This window comes from Lissotriton vulgaris, chromosome 12, assembly GCF_964263255.1.
Source record: "Lissotriton vulgaris chromosome 12, aLisVul1.2, whole genome shotgun sequence".
Taxonomy (NCBI): domain Eukaryota; kingdom Metazoa; phylum Chordata; class Amphibia; order Caudata; family Salamandridae; genus Lissotriton; species Lissotriton vulgaris.
In genome coordinates, this window is record NC_141700.1 from 2,293,573 (window position 1) to 2,319,823 (window position 26,251).

Genomic DNA, 26,251 nt, shown 5'->3' on the forward strand with positions numbered 1-26,251 from the left:
GACGATGAGAAAGTAGCCGTCGACGGACCAGTCGTCGACGGGGTGGTCACTGTCGAAGAAGATGTTACCGTCGACGAGGCAGTCGTCGACGAGGAAGATCCGGTTGTCCGAGCTGGCGTCGACGACGATGGCTTGTTCTTCGTCGACGGAGGAACCGTCGACGATGATTTCTTCGTCGACGGTTTGATCGTCGACGAGATCTTAATAATAGACGAGATGGGTCTCACCTCTTGGCTGCTCGTCGACGAGATGGTCGTCGTTGTTGCAGAGCTGGTTGACAGGGAAGAAGTGGTCGTCGACGTTGAAACTGCCAAAACTGGCTTTGTAGTCGCTGAAGACGTCGACGGACGCGCCGACGAGCCCGTCGACGAGCCAGTGCCCGTTTTTGAAGAGGAGGGCATAGTCTTGGGTCTAGACGCCAGAGAGCCAGGTCCCGTAGGCGCGCCCTGAAGCAAGTCTTGTGGGGAGACATCCTTGAACCCAACATTTTACTCTTTTTAAGAAAAGGAGAGGGTACTTCAGTCTCAGACCCACGCTTCTGAGAGGATTTTGAAAATCCAGATGATATACTTTCAGCATCAGAAACCACATTCTCAGATGTTTTCAACTTCTGTAGCCACAGAAGGAGACGGGCCTCTCTATCCCTCAAAGTTTTAGGGGGAAAAGTGCGACAGAACTTGCAGGTAGAGGCAATATGATCGGGTAAAGACAGTAAATACACTTACTGTGAGGGTCCTCATGAAAAAGGCGCAATTTACCACAGGATGGACAAGCCTTGAACAAGGTTTTCTTAGTAGAATTCATTTTCTGAAGAAAAACAGCTAGAAACTGGAAAAAACTGAGCAGAGCTCAGGGAGACTTCCTTCACACGACGTGCGGTAGAAAATCTGAGGACTTGGGCTTCTGAGGAGAAGGTTCTAGAGGAGGCTACAGCCTGATTGGCTGGAATGTGGACCAACACATAATGACTCTAATATGTTACTAAAGTGAATTCTCCATGGGCTTTTCAATGGGCCTATTATGTTCTATGGTACTGTTTTCAAGTTTACATTTCTATTGCATTATATGTATGTATATTTTATTTATGATATTTTTCATGTATACATGCATATATATTACTGCTATTTATGTACCGTGGGACTCCCACTTCGACGACGGGGAATATTCAAGCATATGAATCTATGAAAGACACCCCTAATACTGGAGAAGTATGCCAATTGTGTATACACCAATGTTACCATGCTTAGGGGAGAAGGACATGCACTTTAGCACTGGTCAGCAGTGCTAACGTGCTCAGAATCCTAAAGCCAACAAAAAGAATTCGGTAAAACGTTTGGGGTGACCCTTCAAAGAGGGTACATTTTCAACAAATACTATGCAGGTCTCCCCTTACTGTTTTTCCCTTCTAAGGCACAGATCATCTCCTTGTGATCAGATTCCATTCAAAGAAATGGTTCTGAGTTCTGGTGTGTCCTGTAGGCACAATACCTTCCATTACTTATCTCCACACTCATCGCCCCTCCTATCATTTACAGATGTCACAGGTCTTCATCATACCTATTCTTAAGCGACTGCTCCTGTTCCTTGCACATTTCCCCTGGAAGTCACAGTTCCTTCTCTATGTCTATCGGACTGCCACTCTTGCAGGGTTGAGGCCAGGACTACTGTCTGCCTTCATTATCATTATATTATGGGCCTTCATTACTACATAACCTTATACTTAAGTGTACTGCTGTATTATCTATCTGACTCTCAGGCCTTCAATCAGGAGTTTGATGGTGCATGGAGATGTTGCAGCGCATAATTCTTACCATATACCATTGCTTGTGAAACAAGGGGTCTGTTGGAATCAGGCTGGGGTGTCGTCTGCGCCTTCTTTTCAGGGTTTGCTGCTCAAACCAATGGACCTGAAAAAGTGATCCTCTATTAACCAGCAGTGCCTAACACAATGAATTCTCCACACACGAGGCACCCTTCCCATGTATCATAGACAGGTGCTCCCATTGCATATCTATTCAATACAAAATGACCATTCACATTTTTTCTCCATGTGTGTTCCATACATAACATCTATACATTAATTTAATAAAAACATGAGATTCCCTAACAAGCTTTCTCCATCCCAGGTTTTTTCACAAGTATCCCCACACACCCTGATCCCTCTTGCGCAAAAGAGAAAAAACATTATCTGTCAATATGATAACGCAAATGCTCCTCAAAGTGTTGTGGACATTTGACACACAACAGCTAAGAAGCCACATTGAACACATCTATGTCCGGCATCTATCCAAAACTTAATCCAACCAAAACTGAGTTTAGTCTTAAAAAGGGGGTGGGAGAGCAACGTTGCCCGCTTCAAATGGAGTAGGCTGTCTTAGGTGGACCTCAGCAATCACTCAGAAAATTCATCAGAATCATGTCCAATCCAGCAGATCTGGTTGTGCACAGCAGCTGGCTAAAATTTACCTTAATTCATGGTGACCCACAGTGGTGCTCAGAGAGCTTCTAAGATGCCTAATGGGGAGCAGCAGTATCAAACTGAGGATAAAGTCTAGCACTGAGCATGCCAAGATGGCGGGCACATCCCGGTAAAGTTGGAGCCCTGCATAGGGCAGAAATGCAATGTGGACCAGATGCTGCTTTGGGTGCCTCACCATCATGGTAATAGGGGAGACTTATGTACCGACTACTGGAGATCGAATGGACTCAGAGGGCACTGGACCGGGATCAAAGTAGGAACAAAAGTCAAAAGGAAGTGAAGACCTGAAGACTTTAATGTCCAGAACTGAAGATGATTTATTTTGAATTATTGTTTGACTGACAGTGAGATACAACCTCACTAACTGGTGGAGAACAAGGGCCCTGACACGGGGCAACATTGAACTACAAGTTACTTACCTTTCGTAACACCTTATCTGGTACAGAATATATCTAGCAGCAGATGCCTTACCTTTGAATTTCCCCAGGCGTCAGACTGGATCCGTAAGATTATTTGTGACCAGTACTCCTGCTCGACGGTAGGTGGCATCAATCGGCTACGCGTGGTGTCGTCAGCGCTGCAAGTAACATTCCGTGGCACCTATATAGGTGCCACCCAGGCACGCTGACGTCAGTTACCTTTAACGACTTTCCACGCCAGAAGTGCAGAGACATGAAGAACATAGAAACTGGTGTGTCCAAACTAGGACCCTGAAAGGAATCAGCCCTGGCCCTAGAAATCTGTCCACAGAGTGGGGCGAATGGGTGGGTCGGTAAGGAATCTGCGACTAGACAGTCTTTACCAGAAAAGGCATTACTGAAGGTAAGTAACTTGTTCACCTGAAAATAGACTTTTAGCCGCAGATTCCTTACCCTTGAATAGATACTGAAGCATCACCATCCCGAAGGAGGGTCTGCAGACAGATTTTAGGCTCTGAAAACCCATAAGACTGAACAGGCATAGTGCCCATCTCTAAGGACCCGACAGTTTAGATAATAATGTTTGGTGCAGGGAAGGCCACATTACTGCCTGGCAGATATCCTGAACCCAAACTCTGCAAGCCAATGCAGCTTTAGCTCTGGTGGAATGAGCTCACAAGCCTTCAAGAGGATGTTTTTTGGCTAATGTGCAGCAGATGTTGATGCAGAGCTCGACACAGCGAGAGATGGGTCACTTCTGCACCGCCTGTCCTTTCTTTACACCAACATACCCTACGAAGAGTTGGTCATTGTAGGAGAGTAGGCTCTGCAATCCTATGATCACCCAGATTTGTTGCTTTTGTTTCACTGGTTTACGACTTTCTCTGGCTGTGGGCCTGCCAATCAGACCCACAGCCTAGCTGTTCTCTCACTAAATTGACATGTGTACCTTAGGTGCATTATCCAATTGGGACTGGGCCACCTTATCAGACCCTGTAACTCAGGGCATAGGTGTACCCAGGGCCTACCAGGGGCTGAAGCATGTATTATGCCACCCCTGGATGGCCATCTAAATCTGACACAACTGGCTGCACGACAGCTGGGGCAAGGTGGTGTAATCACCCTTTGCTTTAGATATAGTATACCTATATCTAACCCTAAAAATGGACACACAGATTCCTATCAGTCACTCCTATGGCAGGCCTTGACAATCCTGAAGGCAGAGTGCTTGGAATCGTGTGAGATGGTGCTCTGGCATGAGCTGAGCCGTTTGCAGCTTGCGGAACCAAGTCCTAATAGCTGTTCCATGATAACGCATACCATATACTCTTAAGTGCATTATAATCCTCGCGGTTAAATGCTATCTTTGGTATTGCTTTATCAAAAGATGTCGAGTAAGGTGTCATACGAATTGGAATACTAACCCCTCGCCAATTCTGGCGACGGGGTTAGCATTCCACCCTTCTAGGGGGACATGACATGTATGTAACTGTGAACCCCGGTTAAAGTTAACTCAAGCCTCAGCTCCACAAAATGACACAAGTCTGACCTCCTGCTGCTGGGAGTCCTTCCAGCGAGGAGAGCTTGGACAAAGGGTTTCCTGTCAGGGGCGGTGCTAGTGAGGAAATATAAATTTTATGGTCAAGTTGTGTTCCCTAGCGCGTACCCCACCGACTCCATGTACCAGCTTAAAGTGCATGTAACTTCCCTCCTGTGTCAGCTATGAAGACGCAAATACATTTGCGTCCAACGTTAATATGTCCTCTTTCAGATCCACCCTGAATGGGTTGAATAGTCCGTTCCTAAGTATGCTATGCCACCGTCTTTTTGTAGTGTACTTTACATGTTTTCCTGCTCTGGCGGAGTAGGCCCTGAATTTCTGCCATTGAGCCTCTTTTCTGGCTTTTGACTCTGACAGCCTCTGCCCAGGCTGCCTCTGTACCCGTGAACTCTGACTTACTTCCAGCGCGGCCCCTCGCACTCAGCTCAGCCTGCTTTCTGCCAAGACTGACTATAACCTTCGAGTTATCTGTTCCGCTCCTCGAAAATACATTCCTGCCTACTAGTTTCAGTAAACATCCTCCCCAGCTGCAGAGCCAAAGGGCCGACCTGTCTCAGTGCAAGTAATTCATAGCTTCTGTTACCATGCTTCCATGGAAGGCCCCGTGCCCCCACGCTTCTCATGCAGACACTCAGGCGCATATACACGCATTTACAGTCAGTATAGAATAACTTCTGCCCTAGAGACCTTTCTGTCCAGATAATATGGTTGCCAAACATCAGATATCAGATATGATAAAAGTACAAGTTGATCTGACATGGCAGACTTCTGTCTCTTTCCGTTAGTGTAAATGTCAAGTCCCTGCACCCTCCAGGTCCACGTCAATCACACGTCATGCAGCTGCGCGCGCATCCAAGCTTCCGATTTCTGCTGACATTGCAACATTTCTGTTAGTGCCACCCCTTTGTGACACCCATCTGTGACATTTTCTAGCACACACCTCCAGTTCACGCCTAGTCCACGCCTTCTGATTACGTACTAGTAACACGTGTATACTGTTATCTTGTCTTCTCTCAGCTGTTACGCCTACTATACCATTTTCTTATGACATAAATTAAGTATATAAGCTATGTACTGTCAATAAAATGTAGCGCGCTCTTACTATCCCTTCTTCCACCCCAGTGGTGGGAAGAACATGATATCTTGGTCATGACCATTCCTTTTTGAGGAATAAAACCCCTTAGAAACTCTAACACCACGGACTCTGGTTTCTTTCTTTCCGATTGAGTTATTATTGATTAAGTACTTACCTGCATAGAAATTAAGAGAGTAAATTAATTATTTACGTCATTTTGGCGCCCGAATAGGGACCCCTCCCCCACCTCACGCGCCGGTTGGTGCGTTGCAAGCTATGTCCCCTGCCATCAGTTAGATGGAACCTACGCGTACCGGCAGGATTTCCTGCATCTCCCTCTGACCCACGGAGGTGACGAAGACTGCGATCAGTACCCAGACGAGGCGGTGAGGAGTGCGGAGGATCCCGACCAGAGCCTAGCCGAAAGAAGCAAGGTCCGAGGTGTCAAGAGGCCCACCAGTTTTCCGAAGTTTTCCGAAGTTTTCCGAAGTCGAGCCGAGTCGAGTCCAGTCCAGTCGAGTTTTCCGAGGCCTTCTGTTTCCGTGCTTCCCGGTGAGTACCATTGCTGGGACGTATCTAGACGGGTTTGGGTACACAAGTCCGGTCTGCACTGTTTTTAGGCAGTGTATCTGTACTGTTTAGCAGTATATCTAGTATTCTGAATTTCTGAATTCCTGCACTGTTACACCAGTGTATCTGTACTGTTGAGCAGTACATCCAGTATAGAGGGTAGTCATCTATGTCTCAAATGTTTTTTCATGTGATTAATGTCGTGGTATGAATGTGACCGTTTTAATGTGCATTATTGTGTTTCTTGTATAAACTAGCTGTATCCAGTATTAGGTAGTAAGGATCGAGCATTCAGTAATAAGTAAACAAGATGCCGTTTTTCAACAAGTTAAAACAGATAGGAACTAGGAAAGGGATACTAGAGGAAGAAATTCCTATCCCCCCTAGGGACACTCCAGGCAACTTTATGTACCACATACACGGCATAGATGCCATATTATATCTAGACTTATGGGCCGACTATACTAAACACCTAGACGAAAGACACAGATGGCCTGTTACCGGAACATGGGATGCCGAGTGCATCATGAAGGTAGAAGAAGTATTATGGAAAAAGAAAGCTAGACAATCTCAGAAAGACGCCATAGAATTTTGGCGTAAGGAATCACATAAGCGTGCTGAGAAAGCACTCCGTAGAGAGGACAGACTTAAAGAATCAGACAAGGCACAAGAAAACGAATTAGTTACTGAAGGGATCCGAGTAAAAACAGAACAAATAGACCGTGCCCGAAACAATCTCGTAAACGGTATGTATCTCGCGGCTGAGGGTTCACCTGAGGCCCTATCAGAAATACCGAAAAACTTACCACCGCCATTAGTTCCAACTAAAGTAATGCATAAGACTACTAAAGACATATTCCTAAATTCCTATCTAGAGGATGTAGCACCGGCTTACACCAATCTGCCTGTTCGTGCCTTGCCTACTGACAGGGACGGGGGTGGCACTCCGCCCCCAGATCATGTTCCGACGGTACCGCGACAGACCTCCCCCGTTCCGCCAGCCCCGCCACTTCCCGCACCCAAAATTGACCTACCGAAACAACGTCTACCTGATCCTACAAAACGACAAATTCAAGTTCAGATACAGACTCCACAGGGAGATAATGCCCAAGCATCCGTTTCAGGAGGTGCGACCGCGGGTCTTCGGACCCCGCCATTAACACCCAGATTCAATCTCAGGGACATGCAGAGTCCTCTCACGTTCAGGTCACCCCGCCTTGATGCATTAAAAGAAAACATTTCAGTTTGCAGATATGATCCAGTACCAGGAAAAGACGATCTTATGATATTGGCATCACTACGGTTAAGATCTGCCACTGATATCTTGCTATGCTATGTAGGAATGAAGGACCGTCTAGATAGAATATATGAGTTTGTTCAGACAGGGAAAGACCCTGACAGTATCAAGGATGCCATGGAGAAACAGAAAGTTGACGTTCAAGCACAGATACTACGATTTTTCATAAATTGCCTAATAAGAGAACGAGACAGGCCTGGAACAGATCAAAGTGAATTAGATGCACTGAACAAGTGGGGTCAAAATATAGCTGAAGGAAAACATGACAAGGGGGCTTGCATAGCCAGTATGTACAAGAAAATTAGAAAAGCAGTGATAACAGTACACCAGAAAGAAAAAGCTTCCTCCGAGGAGGAAGAAGAACTTGAAGAACTAGAAAGGACTCCAGATACAATAGCGTATGTAGGTAAGGGAACTTACCTTAGGAAAGGCATCCGTCCGGAAAACAAGAGAGTTTTTCTCTCTGCTTTAACAAATCCGAACTCTTCTGAACATCAGTTCCAGGAGACTGATAAAAGACTACGAGAAAGAATGGGGTACCATGTACTAAATTCGATGGATGAACAAGAACTAGCTCGGTCAGCCATATTATGGGCCGAAAATCCAGACATATACAATGATGACACCTTAGCACAGACATTTCTGAACCTTTCCCCAGACGAACAGAAATTAGCAGGTGTATACATGATACAGCACCTCCTCACGAAATACAGAAACCAACATTCCGATCCAGGTCCCTTACACGAAACATTAGAAGCACTACTCATGGATAGATGGAGAGGTTTCAGTACCAAGTTAATACAAATAATTATAGAACAACGACATAAATATAACACTTTCATAAGCCCTGATTATGTTCCGGCCCCGCCTCCAGAAAGGAAAATGTACCACATGCAATGCGGGAGTGGCATTGAAAGTCAGAACCCCTTACGAGAAGTACACCCAGTTATGGGTGCGGATCATGCCTTGAAACGTGTATATGTACACACGCCACTGACTAAGTTAGAACTGTTAGAAATGAAGAAACTAGTCCCGAGCCATGATAAAGACCCTGCAGGTTTTCACAGAGAGCTTAAAGACATGTTACTGATGGGGGATTACACGTATGATGATATTATGAAAATGTTAAAGGTACTGCTGCCCACGGGCATCTACGAGAAACTAAAAGAAAAGGAATGGGAGGTGGGAGAGAAAAAGATTGTGTGGGCAGAAATAGAAGACGAAGAAAGCAAACGTGTCCCAGGGGTAGGCCTTGGGGACAGAACTAAAGCATTACCAGGTTTAATAGTACAGGTTCTGCCAAGATTATTGACTACTAGAAAGGAAGATTGGGACGCCATCTCGTCCTGTAAACAGAAACATGATGAAGATACTAGTGACTTCTATTCAAGATTCGAGAAATGTTTCATTATTAATAGTGGCCTAAAACCAAGTAGCGAATCATATCCGCACCTTTTTGTATCAAAATTAGTCGAGAACTCCCTACCATTAGTTAAAAACAGAGTGTACAAAGTTGAAAGTACTTGGCAGGCAAATACGCCATCCCAGATGTTACAAATGTTACAATACCATCAGAATAGAATTAGAGAAGAACAGGATCAGGAACAGAAACGTATGAAAGACACAAAGATGAAAATGTTAGTAGCTCAGACGGTCCCAGCCGACGGTCAAAGGAAGGGTGGGACCCAGACAAGTCACACTACAGCTCCCGTTAAAGGAACGTGCAATTACTGCAAGCAGCCAGGTCACTACGTACATGAATGTCCCGTTCTGAAACATAACATAGCAACAGGGAAAACTAAAGAAAGACCGCATCCACCTAGACAAGATCAGGTCCAGCAACAGACCTCACAGAATGCACAGCACATGCAGAATACACAGCCTATGCACGCCCCATCTCATACAGCCCAGACAGTAGCAGTACCACAGCCCATTGCCGCGACTCAGCAAGTTTCACAACAGATGTACCAGTATGCCCAATCTGCATATCCAGATTACCCCCGATATACATGAAATAGCCTAGAGAGGGAATTTGGCTTGCCTCTTATTGAAATTCCTGTAGATCAAGAAGGTCCTTATGTACACAGTCAAGTATTGGGAAAAGACAGAAAGTTTTTAATTGACACAGGGGCAAGCCGCACCACAATCAGCCATAATGAAGTCCCAGGGGCACCCCTCTCAGGCTCACAGAATGTTTCCCTTGGTTTTTCAGGACAGCCTATTGTAAATGAAGTATCGGAACCAGTACCGTTGGCTGTGGGTCCATTATCACGAGTTACAGATTTGTTACTTACGAATTCATGCCCAGAAAATCTGTTAGGAATTAAAACACTGAAGGCTCTAGGAGCTATAATCTGCTGTTCCCCGGAGGGAGTTAGACTCTTTCTACGGGATTTCAAGGGTCATTATGTGTTGCGAGAATTCGATGTCAGGTTGAAAAATGTACCAGATTACTTGTGGGCAAAAGGCCCAACTGATGTAGGTTGTATGCATATCACACCATACCGTGTAACACTCAAGACAGGAGTTGTTCTACCCCGAATCAGACAATACAAGTTACCGCCTGATGCTGTAGTGGCTTTACTGGAAATCATTGAAGAGCTCATTGCCCAAGGAGTGGTCGTAGAGACCGACTCCAATATCTGTAATTCACCCATCATTCCAATTCTTAAACGTACTGATCCCAATGCACCGCCAGTATATCGGCTGGTGATTGATCTTCGAGAGCTGAATAAATGTATTGTACCACAGTACCCTGTGGTCCCCGATATCTCTTCCCTATTGACAGCTATTGATTCAGAAGCAACGTTCTTTACTGTAATTGATCTCAAGAACGCTTTCTTCAGTGTACCCATTGATCCGGAGAGCCAATATCTCTTCGGATTCAGTTTAAATGGACGAAGTTTAAAATTTTCCCGCGCACCTCAAGGATTCACAGAAAGCCCCAGCATCTATAGTCAAGCACTAAAAAGACAACTAGATTGTATTCAAATGCCAGTTAACACCGCTTTACTACAATACGTCGATGATCTACTGATCACCGCACGAAGTGAGCCCGAATGTGAACAAGCATCATTGACAGTTTTACATTTCCTGGCAGACAAGGGACACAAGGTGTCTCCTTCGAAGCTACAATTCTGTGTTCAGCAAGTTGTGTACTTGGGTCACTTGCTGTCCAAAGTGGGGAGACAGCTCACTCCCGATCGCATTCAGTTAATTGTAAATATGCCACGACCCCAGACACAAAAGGAAGTGCGGGCCTTCATAGGCCTCACCTCGTACTGCAGACAATGGATTCCTCAATATGCATTTCTAGCTAAACCACTCATCCAGTTAACGACGCAGGAGGCAGCAACTTCGACTGCCCTCCCTTGGACTCAGGAACATACACAAGCCTTTGAGGAATTAAAGAAAGCATTATGCCAAGCACCAGTTTTAGCGACACCATGTTACAGCAAACCGTTTACACTTTTTGTTACAGAACGTGATGGTACAGCATTGTCTGTCCTCACTCAAGATCAAGCTGGTTCACATAAGCCTTGCGCTTATTTTTCAAGTACATTGGACTCAGTAGCCCAGGCACTCCCTGCGTGCTTAAAGTCAGTAGCAGCAACAGCGTTAGCAATAAGACAGAGCGACTCAATTGTTTTAGGACATCAGTTAACAGTACAAGTTCCACACTCTGTAGAGGTTCTTTTAAATAGAACCCAGACTCAACACTTGACCATAGCACGACTGACAGGTTACGAATTAACGCTATTCCAGCCACACATAGAAATCAGACGCTGCAGCATCCTGAACCCCGCAACACTATTGCCTACAAATATGACAGATCCAGCCCCGCATGATTGCATAGAGATCATTAATGCAGTAACAAAGCCCCGACGAGACTTAACAGATGTTCCACTGACAAATCCAGACCTGACACTTTATGTGGACGGTTCATGTATGAGAACAAATACAGGAGAATTAGTGGCCGCATATGCAGTGACCACTGAAACCGAAGTTAAAGAAACACATCGTATTGACACACTGTCTGCTCAAGCGGCAGAGCTCATTGCTCTGACCCGAGCCTGTATACTAGCCAAGAACAGAAATGTCAACATATATACTGATTCCCGTTATGCGTTCGGAGTTGTACACGACTTCGGCATGTTATGGCAAGAACGAGGTTTTTTGACCTCTCATGGTGCCAAGATCCAACATGGTCCCCTCATTCAAGCACTGTTAGAAGCAATACATCTGCCTTCAGGCATATCCGTCATGAAGTGTAAGGCACATACTAAAGTCACAGATTCTGTTTCCCAGGGTAACGACCTGGCAGACCAGACAGCAAAACATACAGCATTGACTCACACTCAGACAACTAACATGACAAAGACAACAGGACCGACAAATTGTATGACAGTCAGAGATCCCACACTAGATGTTATCGATATTCAGACACATGCTACCCCAGAAGAAATAAAGAAATGGATTGAACTAGGAGGGATCCAGACAGATCAAGGTTGGATGACGAAGGGAAAATCTACATGGTTTCTCCCTGACTCTATGGTTCAAGTCATGATTAATACAGCACATAGTCCAGCACATCTAGGAGAGAAAGCGATGTTAAACAGTTTGCAAAATCTCTGGAACAATAAACACTTACGAGCAGCAGCAAAACAGAAAGTGCGTACTTGCATGATCTGTTGTCAGTTCAATCCAGGTAAAAGCGTCCCTGTAGAGCAAGGTGGATTTCATCCTCCCGATCACCCTTTTGAAGTCCTCCAGATGGATTATATCCAGATGGACCGTTGTCGAGGATTTAAATATGTCCTCGTAGTTGTTTGTGCTCTGTCCCGTTGGACCGAAGCATATCCAGTCCCAGACTATACTGCTCCGACCACTGCCAAGCAGTTGGTTCGTGAATTCTTCCCACGGTACGGCTTGCCTCGTGTCGTGTACTCAGATAACGGTCAGCCATTCTCATCCGCATTAATGAAAGAAGTTTCTTTATTGCTAGGGTACCAGTGGAAATTCCATTGTGTCCGACATCCAGAAGCCGCAGGCCTTGTAGAAAGGCATAATCAGACATTAAAGACACGCCTTGCAAAAATATGTCAGGAGAAAGGGGTCGACTGGATAGTCGCCCTGCCAGTGGCACTATTCTATATGAGAATGGTTGCCCATTCGAGATCAGGGCTATCCCGTACGAAGTGGTTTTTGGGAGACCACCGAATATGTGGGGGACGCCCATTCCGAAAAAGATTACTGATGTTGATTGTAACATGTTGACAGATTACCTTGCCTCCTTGATGTCTGCACTCCAATCATGTCGTTCACAGGTTGCCGCAGCCTTCCCCGACAACACTGATGTAAAGCCACATGAGGTCCGTCCTGGGGACCTAGTATTGGTACGCAATTTTGATAGAAAGAGTCCGCTGGAGCCCCGCTGGAAATCGCCGAAGACCGTCCTTCTCACCACGAGGACCGCCGTGAAGATCGAAGGGAGAAAGGGGTGGGTGCATACGAGTCATGTGAAAAAATTCCATGAACTGAAACCAGACCGAGACTCGTCCACCCCCACCAAAGACTGTGTTGAGCCAAAAGACTTTACAGTATCTGAACGAGAAAAAACTCCCCAAGAACAGTATAAATTAAAACTCCGATCTAGCAAGTCAGACAGTTTAATTGTTTAAGTCCTCCCCTAGGTGAATCGGTTAAATAGTTTCTGACATGTATCCCCTAGATCGAGATAGAGAGAGAGAGAGACGAATTAAGAAACATGCATATTGTAAATCACTGCGTAGTCACTGTATAGTGACACTATTAATCATGTTTATTCTGAGTATTTTAATTATTGTTGCTAGCATCTTACTACCTATCTACTACCCTATTTTCAAGCGTGAACAATCTGCTTACAATGTTTCTGCTGAACATACTTTTAGCGAGTTACCTCCACACGAACTCTCCTACAGACTTGCGCTGCGCAACAACACTTTCATTAGTATGCTACATCATTCCCATCAGACTAACAATGCTACAAACTGCTGGATATGTGGCCGACTCCCTCCCTACCAGAATTACAAGGGAGCTCTGCCCCTCTTTCCGTACCCGTTCACTCACAATGGCTCCTGCGGTGCATGGTTTAAAATAATTAATTCCTTAGATCCTGATATTGCTGTTTTCGATGGGGGCTGGGTTTGGGGAAACCTGAACTTGGTCCTGCTCGACGTCTGTTACCCTGATAAGGAGGGACTCCCCACTAGAATAGGAACTGATCTAGAAAATGAAGTATATGGATTAGGTAATTATACAATTAGCCTCATGATTCTCACTGTTGAAGCGGAAGCTGCACCAGTTCTACCAATTATGTCAGTATTACCAGTTACTGGTGAATTATGTATCAGGAAGAAAGGTTCAGTACACTTAGGTCATAGTAAATGCACTACTGTGATCGAATTCAGTGATCATGGAAAATCGTCCTTCAAAGCTATCCGTCATTCTTAATTTGTTTGTGGTCATACCGCATACATACGCCTGCCTCCAGATTGGGATGGTACCTGTTATATAGCATTCCTTCTGCCACCTGTCTTTCTAGCTCCTCCTGATTACCACAGAAATACAAATCTAGTAAAGAATAGACCCAGAAGAGATATCCCACTTGTCGACTACACAGAAACGGCATGGGAACAATATACAGATTTTAATAAAGGATTCTTTTTCTTTTTAGGACCTGTTCAAAATAGTAAACTAATACGTAGATTAACTAGAACACTTGAAGCAGTAGTAAATGAAACTGCCTCCGCCCTAGGTAACTTAACCGAAGAGCAGTCCGCCATGCGGGTTGTTGTCCTTCAGAATCGTCTTGTTATTGACGTCATCTTGGCAGATAGAGGTGGAGCCTGTAAGGTCATCGGGTCAAGTTGCTGTGTTTTCATACCACAAAACGCACCATCTGTATATCAAGCTATTACACGTCTCCATAAAATTGCAAATCAGATACATCAGAATCCAGGCACCTGGACTTGGTCCGGATGGTTCTGGACAACGTTAACCGCTTGGGGATGGAAGATCCTATCCTTCCTAGGCATTGGCCTAGTCCTAGTATTCAGTTGTTGCCTGTGCCTGCAGTGCGGGCCAGCGATTTGTGGACTGTGTGCCACCTCTTGTATTGAACATTCCAGTTTTCTCTCAAACCGTAAACGAAAGAAAGAAGAACAAATGATGTTACAAGAACAAACTGATCGATTCATGAGGATCGATATATCATGAAGGGTCCGTAGGGAACAAGGAGGGAATGAGGAAATATAAATTTTATGGTCAAGTTGTGTTCCCTAGCGCGTACCCCACCGACTCCATGTACCAGCTTAAAGTGCATGTAACTTCCCTCCTGTGTCAGCTATGAAGACGCAAATACATTTGCGTCCAACGTTAATATGTCCTCTTTCAGATCCACCCTGAATGGGTTGAATAGTCCGTTCCTAAGTATGCTATGCCACCGTCTTTTTGTAGTGTACTTTACATGTTTTCCTGCTCTGGCGGAGTAGGCCCTGAATTTCTGCCATCGAGCCTCTTTTCTGGCTTTTGACTCTGACAGCCTCTGCCCAGGCTGCCTCTGTACCCGTGAACTCTGACTTACTTCCAGCGCGGCCCCTCGCGCTCAGCTCAGCCTGCTTTCTGCCAAGACTGACTATAACCTTCGAGTTATCTGTTCCGCTCCTCGAAAATACATTCCTGCCTACTAGTTTCAGTAAACATCCTCCCCAGCTGCAGAGCCAAAGGGCCGACCTGTCTCAGTGCAAGTAATTCATAGCTTCTGTTACCATGCTTCCACGGAAGGCCCCGTGCCCCCACGCTTCTCATGCAGACACTCAGGCGCATATACACGCATTTACAGTCAGTATAGAATAACTTCTGCCCTAGAGACCTTTCTGTCCAGATAATATGGTTCCCAAACATCAGATATCAGATATGATAAAAGTACAAGTTGATCTGACATGGCAGACTTCTGTCTCTTTCCGTTAGTGTAAATGTCAAGTCCCTGCACCCTCCAGGTCCACGTCAATCACACGTCATGCAGCTGCGCGCGCATCCAAGCTTCCGATTTCTGCTGACATTGCAACATTTCTGTTAGTGCCACCCCTTTGTGACACCCATCTGTGACATTTTCTAGCACACACCTCCAGTTCACGCCTAGTCCACGCCTTCTGATTACGTACTAGTAACACGTGTATACTGTTATCTTGTCTTCTCTCAGCTGTTACGCCTACTATACCATTTTCTTATGACATAAATTAAGTATATAAGCTATGTACTGTCAATAAAATGTAGCGCGCTCTTACTATCCCTTCTTCCACCCCAGTGGTGGGAAGAACATGATATCTTGGTCATGACCATTCCTTTTTGAGGAATAAAACCCCTTAGAAACTCTAACACCACGGACTCTGGTTTCTTTCTTTCCGATTGAGTTATTATTGATTAAGTACTTACCTGCATAGAAATTAAGAGAGTAAATTAATTATTTACGTCACTAGCACCATCCCAGACAGGGTTTTGTGTATCCTGGGTAGGCAGGACTTTACAGGAAGGTGACTGCAAGTGGCACCCCGGTGCTCCCTATGCATCTGCCGGCTAGAACCAGTTCCAGGGGCACACCAGCCCCTGGCCTGGGGAAAGTCCGGCATGGGAGAGGGGTGTAACCACCCCCCTTCCTGGTCCCACCCCTAGGGCAGGACCTAGTCGCGTACCCACCCCTTTCTTTAGGATAAAGGCAGGAGCGGGGACCCTTCCAAATTAGATCATCTTTGAATCAAGAAACTACTTTCTACGAAAGGAACTCTCGACTTCTTCTTAAGATTTCTCCATTGTGGCTAAGGAGTAGTCACCCTGCCCCCGCAGGCACCATCTAAGAACTCTGCGGTTTGCTGCACCTCCTTCCTCAGGAATCCGACCGACCAGCACGACGAGACCCGGCTTCCCTGGCACCTCTGACCTCTACCTACCTCTACAGCTAAGCTGAGAACCGTAGGTGAGACGAGACCTCGAGGGACCGGCCATCATCAGAACTGCACGACTTCTATCCAGCACGACCGCCGAGGGATCCTCTGGTGAGTGCTTTGGGGTCCGAGAAGCCCCGACCCTGAGCAGCTCCAGCACCGAAGTCCCGCCCCCCAGCATCTCCACGATCTGCGTGGGGCCCTTCTGCTTTTTGGCTGCTCACCGCGTTGTCTGGCTACTAGCCCGCTGGCTTGTGGCCTTCCCGACGACGATCAACGACAACACTGCTGGTCTGGTTGCTCCAGACTGGCCCTTGCTCCCTTCCAAAAGAGGAGCACCCCGGACCCTCCTGGTCCACTCCAGACGCCATTTTAGGTCCACCGCGTGGGCTTGAATTTGCCAAGACTTGTTGCCCCAATCCTGGTCCAGCGACGTCGACAGCAGCAACCATCGTGGGACAGCTCGCACCTCCATCCTGGTCGCCGACAACGCCTCCTGGTCCGTGAGACTGCAGAGCCCTGCGTCGCCCACTCACCTGGTCGAGGTGACTTCGCCCGGAGGCCATCCTGGTGCCCACACAATCACTGGCTAGTGATTAAGGACTTGGTCCCCTCTGCTTTCAGGTGCCATCCATCTTCGATCCAGGCTTGGATCACTCGAACAATCTTCACTGGTCGCCTGCCAGCAACTTCTATCTTCAGGCTCCTGGTTCGTCAACGAGGATTCCCGACGTCTTTTCAGACCTATGCAGAAGCAGCCCCTGGGCTAGGTAACTTCGGCATTTCGGTGCCCCAGCATAACCTCACTATCCAAGGGTCCAGATCCACTTTCGTTTTCGACCTACCTAGTCGGGTTCGCCCGAGAACACTAACTTTGCTTTTACTAGCTCCCATAGACTTTGTCCCGCATCCCGCGTGAGAGTGCACCCTCTGCACCCGAGTCCCCTAGGCCTCCTACTAGTAATCTGAAGGTTCAGTAACGTAGTCCTAGCGATTCCAAAGCCTATTAGTACAGTACTTACCTGCTAGTAATTTCGCATTCCACTTTTTTAGTATATGGTTTTTCGTGCCCCTCGGGCATTTGTGTAAATTGTGCAACTTAAAGTATTTTCAGAAGAGTTTTGTTGTGTGCTTAGTACCCTGTCCTCATAAAGAGTACAGGGCTGTTGTGATCTAAATAAATACACTGTTTATTTTCATAACACTTGTGTGGTGTCCTTTCACTTGGTGTTCAAGGGGTATATGTGATGGTATAACAGCTGGCTTAACACGCCCTCTAGAGTTTAGCCCGAAGACTGCTCGTATCCATGCTACTAGGATAGCTGGTCTATAAGGTTGACTTACAACCAATCACCATAAGAGTTGTTTGGACTGATACAAAGTGCTCACTAGAATAGTGAACATTATATATCAGGCCAACTTCTCACAGTCATCCACCTGGAATTCAAACGAGTGGTCAAGGTATAACGACAATGCTCTGTTTTGGCCCAGACAGTGGAGTTGCTCCTCTTCTTTAGAGGTATCTCGAGGAGTGTAGAATGTAAGCAGGGTGGATTGACCTACATGGAGTGGGGTGACCACTTTCAGCAGAAAGGAGGCTCATCTGGGAAGCACCACTTTGTCAGGATAGACTGAGCGGTAAGGCGGTTTGTATGATAAGCCCAGCATCTCGCTCACGCTACGGGCAGATGTAATTGCCACCAGGAAGGCTGTTTTGAGTGTGAGGAGCCTGAGTGGACAGTGTGTAGGGGCTCAAACGAAGAACCCATCAAAAATGTCGGAACCAAAATATGGTCCCAATGAGACATAATGAATAGTGACGGGGGAAAAGGTAGAGAAGACATTTCAAAAACCTATGCACAATAGGGGATTTAAACAAGGTGGATTGGTCAGGCAGCCGCAAGAAGGCAGACGGAGCAGAAAGATATCCCTTAATGGTGCCTAATGCAGAGCCCTGCTAAGCAAGAGAAAGAACAAAAAGCAGAACTTCAGGAAGAGGGGCAGAAAGGGCATCAATGGACTTTTCTGTTCCCCATGCCACAAATTTCTTCCAACGTTTGGCATTTACTGTTTTGGTGGAGGGACGCCTGGCTGCCAGGATCACATTCCAGACTTTAGGAGGAAGGTCAAAAGCTGTCAATTGCTGCTGCTCAATCTCCACACAAGGAGGAGGAGGGTGGACAGGTTTGGGTGGAGAATCCTCTCCTGGTGCTGAAACGGAAGATCTTCTCAAAGGAGCAGACTGATCGGAGGATCGATGGCCATGCTCAGTAGCTCGGGATACCTTTCTCTCCACACACAGTTCAGAACCACAAGGATACCTTGGGCCTAGTCGTTCTTGATCTTTTTGAGAACTCTGGGCAGGAGTGGTAAGGGTGGATTGGCATACAGGAGGCCTGGGCTCCACTCATGATGAAAAGCGTCTCAGGCCGAGAGCCGCTTTGGAAACTCCAGCGCACGAAACAGCTGACATTGTGCGTTTTTGATGGAGGCGAACACATATAACTAAGGATCTCCCTACTGTTCAAAGAGACCTTGCACCACCTCCAGATGGAGACAATTCGTGACCCGTTAGGCATCAATGGCTGAGTTTGACCGCCCTGGCGTTCGGCGAATCTGCCAGGTGTTGAACCACAAGGGAAATGCTCTGCTGGTCCAGCCATGTCCAGAGACACAGGGTCTCTTGAAAAAAGGGTCAACAACCCCACCAAGCCCTGCTTGTTGCTGTACCACATGGCGGTGGTGTTATTCGTGAACACCTACATTAGCCTTCCCTTGATGAAGGGTAGAAAGGCTTTCAATGCCAGTCTGATAGCACAGAGCTCCAGCTTGTTGATGTGGAGTCCAGATTTCGCCAGAAACCAGAGTTCTCTGATCTCCACCTCTTGCAGAAGGCCACCCCTGCACAGGGGTGAGGCATCTGTCACTACTGTCAATCTGGTGGGGAGAGGTAGAGAAGTCTGCCTTTGACCCAATCACGGTTCATTAGCCACCACTGTAGATCGTGTGCAGTTCCCTCTGAGATCTGCACCAAGTCAGAGATTCCCCTGATGCTGTGCCTACTGGAGCTTCAGATCCCACTGCAGACCCTGCATATGCCATCTACCATGTGTTATCAGCAGGATGCAGGAGGCTATGAGGCCAACCAAACTCAGAGTCAGTCTAACCCAAACCTAGGATAGATTCCGGAACAGCTCTGATGAAAGGGAGCACTTGAGAGGGACTCAGATGGGACTTTAGCACGTTGAGAGAGAACCCCAGTGTTACCAAGTTAGTGTCTAGTGTGTACTAATAAATACAAAGTATTTTTATACTTACCTGGTGGGGTTCTTTCTTGTGTGAAAAGCGTACTGAGTATAGTGGTAAATGCACTTGCTTTACACCCTCCTGAATAAGCCTTAGCTGCTCTCCACAGCTACCCCGTGAGAGCTCTGGTTTTCAGGGACCTTAACACTATCACTAAGGGCTGCCTGGAATCAGTGAACAGTAACTCACCATAGGTGGACACTATACACTGAGTCAACCTCCTATAAGCTGGCTGAGGGGGTTCAGTTTGGTTACAAATTTCGAAGGCCTTAAAATGAAAGGTTGGGACAAGAACAAACAGTGTCAGTAAGCAAAGAGTAGCAGGAAACATATCATAGGACAACTAAGAAAGCAATCAGCAAAGTGGCACTACACAATAGGTTGGTCATGATTTCACATAAAAAGTATGCGTCTCTGACCTGGACTGATAAGGATATGAGAACAATGAATCTCTGAGATGGGATAGGGATGCCAAGGGTCGAGCTGCACCACCAGACGGGGTGCACCGTAATTATTTTCAGGGAGCCAAAGGGACGTTGAGTCCTGGTGAGAAGTTGTGGTCCAGCAGTGTATTGTAGGACCGGTGTCAGGGCTAAGACATCCGGCGCGATTAGATGTTTGTGCCAAAACTCGGCGTCGTGTGGGTGGCATCCGGGGGCTTGATGTGGAATGAATCCCAGGGCTAAGATTAATTCCTGGGTTAGAGGTTCGTCGTGATCCTTGGAGGGCTGGCAACCGATGTTAGCAAAGACAGAGATTCATTGTTCTCCGTCTTGGAATTACTTCCAGATCAGCACGAACAAAATTATAACCTGGTCCTGAAGATGACCTTAACTTATTACAGGTCGGAAAGAGGTTGACCTCCCAGCGCAAGTCTTGGCGCAATTCTCTGGTTCACAAAATTGTTAATTCAGTTTCAGTTTATAAACTTTATTCGACAGTTTAAAAAAACGTCATAAAAGTACACAAATAAAATCGAACATGTAACATTACACAGGGAAAGTACATATCATCATGGTTTGTTTACAGGGCATGCAGAAGTCAACCAATAAAGAACGAAATAACAGCTAAAAAACCATACTTTTTCTTGCAGCAACAGATTTCAGGATAAAGGTTGCGATAAAAAAACACAGATCCGGGCTAGCAAGCGAAAATAACAATTTCATGGCATTTGATGTAGAAGACACAGAATATTTTTTAAATAACGGTTTCAGATAAACAATACGTAGGGCTTTATAAAGGGGGCAGATTAACATAAAATGCAGGGTACTTTGTTTGGTTAATCCATCACATGGACAAGCAGATGTTGGATAATTTTTCATCTTTGGAAAGGCCACAAGATTGTGGACGATACCTAGTCTAAATCTGGATAGGACGAATTGGTGAGATTGCCTGTAAATGATTTTAAGATAAGTAGGCAAACCAGGACCCTCGTTTACATTGGAGGAATAGAAAGCATGGGTTGAGTAATTACTTGTATCTGCTTTCCGTTTATCGAATTTTACCCTCAAGAATTCTTCTTTCACCTCCTTTTTAGATAAAGTAGTTACAATATCGGGTTCATTACGTACATCCAAATCAAAGAGTTCTTTAAAGGTAGTAGTCACATACTTTATCCATGGTATATTTTTGAAATTATCCAAAAGCAAACAATCTTTGATAATGCTCTTTGTGAAACTTGTTTCGTCCTTCAGGCAAATAGACCTCCATACCAGGAGGGGTCTCAATTCGATTAAATCGGCTATATGGTCCATCCTTAGTTCCTCGTGGACCAGGTAGTTAGATACCGATGTTGGTAAACAAAGTAACCGTTTCAGAAACAGATTTTCCCGAATTTGCAAGTCTCTGTTAGACCCGTTCCCCCATACCCCGGAACCATAAAGCGCTATTGATGAACATCTGTGTCTATAAATATTTAACATTGCTGGAATCCGTCGGCTGCCCAGTTTATTGGCAAAACGGAAGACACCTAGTGAAGCCTTCCCCATCTTGGCTTTTATGTTAGTTTGTTCTGGTGTCCATGAGCCCCGACTATTAAAAGTAATGCCCAGATAACAGAAGTTATCTACAACCTCAATTCTGTTTTCTTTAAAATAGAAAGACTTAGGGTGATTCACCTTTTTGCCACAAACCATTATGAATGTTTTAGAGTTGTTGATTTTGAGTTTCTTACCCTGAATAAAATCATAAAAACAGTTCATTAGCCGCTGGAGGCCGATTGGGGTTCTAGATAATAAAACAGTGTCGTCCGCATATAACAACACTGGAATAGGTAGGCCTCCTGCTTGTGGTGCATCAGCTTGGACCTGTTTTAATTCTTGTTCCATAGAATTAATAAAAAGGGAAAAAAGCAAGGGGGCCAATACGCACCCCTGCCTAATGCCTGATTTTACCATAATCTTTCTCGTACACTCTCCTGCTGGTCCGTATCGAATCTGTGTGGAAAGATTGGAATATAACCTAGCTAAGAAATGGATAATAGCCGAGGGTGCTCCCATATCAAGAAGGGTTGTCCACAGCAGGGAATGATTCACCAAATCGAAGGCACTGGAGAGGTCCGCAAAACAAAGGAATAAGGAGCCGGATTTGACCTTAGTATATTTACCTATTAAAAGGTTGAGGTTGATGCACTGGTCAATGGTTCCCAAACCCTTTCTAAAGCCATATTGGGATTGTGCCAGGATATTATTATCGGTCGCCCACTCCTCCAGGCGTAGCAGTAGTACCCAGCTCATAATTTTAAGGGAGGAGTCTAAAAGGGAGATGGGGCGGTAGTTTTTGGCCTCCCCTCTATCTCCCTTCTTATAAATCGGAATAATAACGGATTCACTCCAGGTTGCCGGAGTGGAGTAGTCAGTGGCAGCATTAAAGACCTGGGTCAATAAAGGGCTCCAGAGGGCCAGATCATGTTTGTAAAGATCTATCGGGACCCCGTCGGGTCCTGGGGCTTTACCTCCTTTACTGGAATTAATTGCTGTGACTACTTCTCGGATGGTAATTCCCAAAGGCTGCGGAGTCAGCAAGGGATTCATACAGATGTTATCATAAGACTCCTCAGGGGGGTCAAAAATTCCTGAAAAATATCGGACCCAGCTATCTTCGCTTACTAATGCGGTAAGTACTGGGAAATCATCTTTCTGGAGGAATGGGGCGTTAATAGTACTCCAAAACAATTTACAGTCCCGGAGAGCTTCAGCACTATCCAAATTGTCCCAGGCTTGTTCCCGGAGTTCGTTTTTCCTGCGTTTTAGTTCTATATTATAATTGGACCTCAAGGTTTTGACCACTTCCCTGTCTCTTGGGAGGTTGGACAGTGCTTTCTTAAGAGTTTTTAGGGCTATTGTACAGGCTTGGTCAAACCAGCCAACCTTATCCCGTCTGGTATTGATCTTATTGTTAGTAAAAATTCTATTAATAATAGTGCCAAGTTCCTCAAAATCCGCTATAATACCCATAGGGGGGGCATTGACTTCCAGACAGCGAAATATCTGTCTGGAGCCACCTACCACAGCTATACTATGTAGTTTTTCTGATTTTTCTGTACACCACTTTATCCGGGTTCGATTAGGCCTACTTGGAATAATATTATCAACAACCCTGCCTGTAGGCGTATTTCTGGGACCCCAGATAAGAATAGACATAGTTAGGGCATTATGATCGCTCAGACAATAGTCCTTAATAATTGGCACTGTGCAGAATGGCACCAAAAGGGTTGAGATCAACAGATGGTCAATAACCGACTCAGTATCCCTCCCTTTGAAAGTTGGAACTATATTGCCCATTTTATCGAGAGCTGGTTGGTGGATAACTAGATCAAATTTTAATAGGAAACCGTTAAGGGAAGTCCCATATGGGGAGTGTTGGAAACGTGCTTGATTCTCCCCCGAATCCCCATCAAACCCACAAACTGGGGTGTGAGAGTGCGCGCAAGTTCTGATGTTGAAGTCCCCTCCCCATATGATGTCATAAGATGTGTGGGATTTATTACAAATTTTATTCAAGAAGGCTTCCAGTTCGTCCACGACTAGAGTGCTGGTAGGATCAAATGTATTATTGTAATGATTGATCAGTATGGTGTTCCTACCCTTTTTGGCTTGTAGTTCCAGAATTTGTGAATGTGTGCCAACAATAGAATATGAACCTACAGTTATCGGGAGATCTACTGATATTAGAACAAGCAGGCCCCCTTTTGCCCTCCCCATAGCGGATTCCTGGGCAACACAATTATAAGAAACAAAACCATCAAAGTGAATGTCTGTAGTGGACCATGTTACCTGTAAACATAAAATATCAAACCCGAGAATGAGTTCCCTCCACCCTAGAGCCGAAGCTCTCTGACGCCACCCAGCTATATTCCAGCTCACCATGGAATACCCTTGATCACTTGAAGTAGATATCTCTTCTAAAGGAGAAATCATTGTACATCCCCTATCAACAATAGCCTCAGCTGGTGGTGAAGGATGGACTTCAGTTGGTTTATCGGGAGTTAAGGGGATCAGATCGGGTAGATCAGAAGTTATTTTGTCACCCATTACTGGCAAGGTGTAGTATTCCACAGTAACCCCGCAATCGAAAAAATGAGTCTCGTGGGTTGAGGGGGAACAGTGGTATATACACTGGGTAGTCAGTCAACTCCTTCAAGCCCATCAAGACAGCTGTATCGATTATAATTCCAGAAGGTGTTCTGCAGGGTCTGTAATGGGGGCAATCTGGGGTGTCTTGGGTGAAAAGGCCTTCCCCTACGTTCAACCCTATGCAATGACTAGACCCTAGTCATTGCTTCCATCATAATACATGGGGTTAATAGGTGGTGGGAAGAAAAAGGAGACAGGGAGAGTCTGGATAGTAGAATCTAATGACCTATTAACACCCGCACATATATAAGACACTGTACGTGGATCTCTAAAACTGACAGTGATACAATCACCCTTAATGGATTTTGGGGTTTTACCAACCCATGGTACCCTCCTCACCATGATAACTTCATTGTGCAGGTGTGCCGGAAGGGGTCGGTTCCAATTAAGCCATTTTATAACTTGGTTTTTAAGGGAACTAAAGGTTTCAGTTTCACCCCTATCTAATGGAGGTGCTCCTGCCAGAATTACCATAAACCGGTTGGCCTCCGGTGGGAGATCAGGCCGTCTAGTTCTTGGTGTTTTGAGATCTTCGGGTGGGGGCCCTTGGGTATCGATAGACATAAGAGCAGGTGGGATATGCAAACCTGGGGGGGGGGCTGGAATATTCTGTGGGGCAACTAGGCTTACCGAGTTAGAAACTTGGGGAACAGGTTGGGTGCTTACGGTCGTTGGAACAGGAATTTGGGACACAGTAGTTGGATGAATAATTTGGGGAGTAGGCATACTAGGAGGGAGACCAGAACTATTAGGCTTGGTGGAGTTAGCTAAAAGAATAGCAGTTGATTTCTCAATATTAGACATTCTGAAATCAAGCCTATCTAGTTTGGCCTCTAATGGAAAAATAATCGATTTTAGTAGGGTTGCAATTTTATCCATAGAGATATCGTTACAGGGTGGGCTCCCTACACAGTTGGAATTCAACAATACAGATTCTCCATCTATTTTGGCTGTTTTAGATGCCCTCCCGGTATTTTTACCCTTACTGTTATACTGTCTCTTCCGTTTCTTAATAGCCCCTTCTTTCCCCCCCTGAGTGGTAAGGAGGGTAGTATTTCCATCGTTTACCGAGGGAAAGGAAACATTTGCACAATCAGAGACAGGGCTAGAATCAGCTACGATAATGGGGGGATTAGATATAACAACAGAATCTACACTTAGCGGAGGGGCAGAATCGGGAAGTAAAAGTTGGGCATCCACCACAGGCAAGCAGTCAGTAGGTCTTTCAGGTGTTTTAGCATTGGCAAAAGGGCCCATATTAGAACGTTTAAGAGACATTAGTTCCTTGGACAGTCGTTTCTCCAGTGTGACAATTTCTTTGTCAATAATGTTATTAGCCCTAGTAAGAAACTTCTCCATACCTCCTGCGGCAGATTGAGATCCTCCAGCCAACAGGGATTTGCTCCTGGTTTCGCGTCCGACCATGATCCACAGGAAATCAGGCAGCAGGAAGATTTAGGGGGGTAGCCCGGTCCGGTCACTGCCGGTCACGAACGGGCACAAACGGGCCCGCTCTTGGCCCGGTCTTCGCCCGCTTCGTCGTCCGCGCGCGTCCCGCGTACGCGTTCCAGGCGTGGTTAAAATAGAGGAGGAGAGAAGGGGACGGGAAGAGGAACCAGGTGCGCGCGGTGGAGGGCGCTAGCACTTCTGGACCTCGCAGTCCCACTCCCAAAGCAGATGACGGATCAGGCTCTCCCCCTGCCGAGGTGACCGAGCCGATATGCTCCCAGGTCGCAGGAAAGTCTAATTAAAGGGCTCCGCTGCAGTTCTTGACCCCAGAGCGGCCACAAGCACAATACAGCAATCCACACGCTGCCCTTAACTTATTACAGGTCGGAAAGAGGTTGACCTCCCAGCGCAAGTCTTGGCGCAATTCTCTGGTTCACAAAATTGTTAATTCATTGTAAAAAGAATTCGGTAAAAAAACAG

The 26,251-nt window shown here is 45.9% G+C and overlaps 1 protein-coding gene across 1 annotated transcript in view; it reads right to left on the reverse strand.

Moving 5' to 3' along the window:
• PCSK4 (proprotein convertase subtilisin/kexin type 4) overlaps nt 1–26,251 on the reverse strand; it is a 999,360-nt gene that overhangs the window by 955,215 nt on the left and 17,894 nt on the right. Inside the window, exon 3 of the mRNA XM_086946304.1 lies at nt 1,812–1,907. Within this exon, the coding sequence (XP_086802430.1) occupies nt 1,812–1,907 (96 nt within the window). The remainder of the gene's footprint in view (nt 1–1,811; nt 1,908–26,251) is intronic.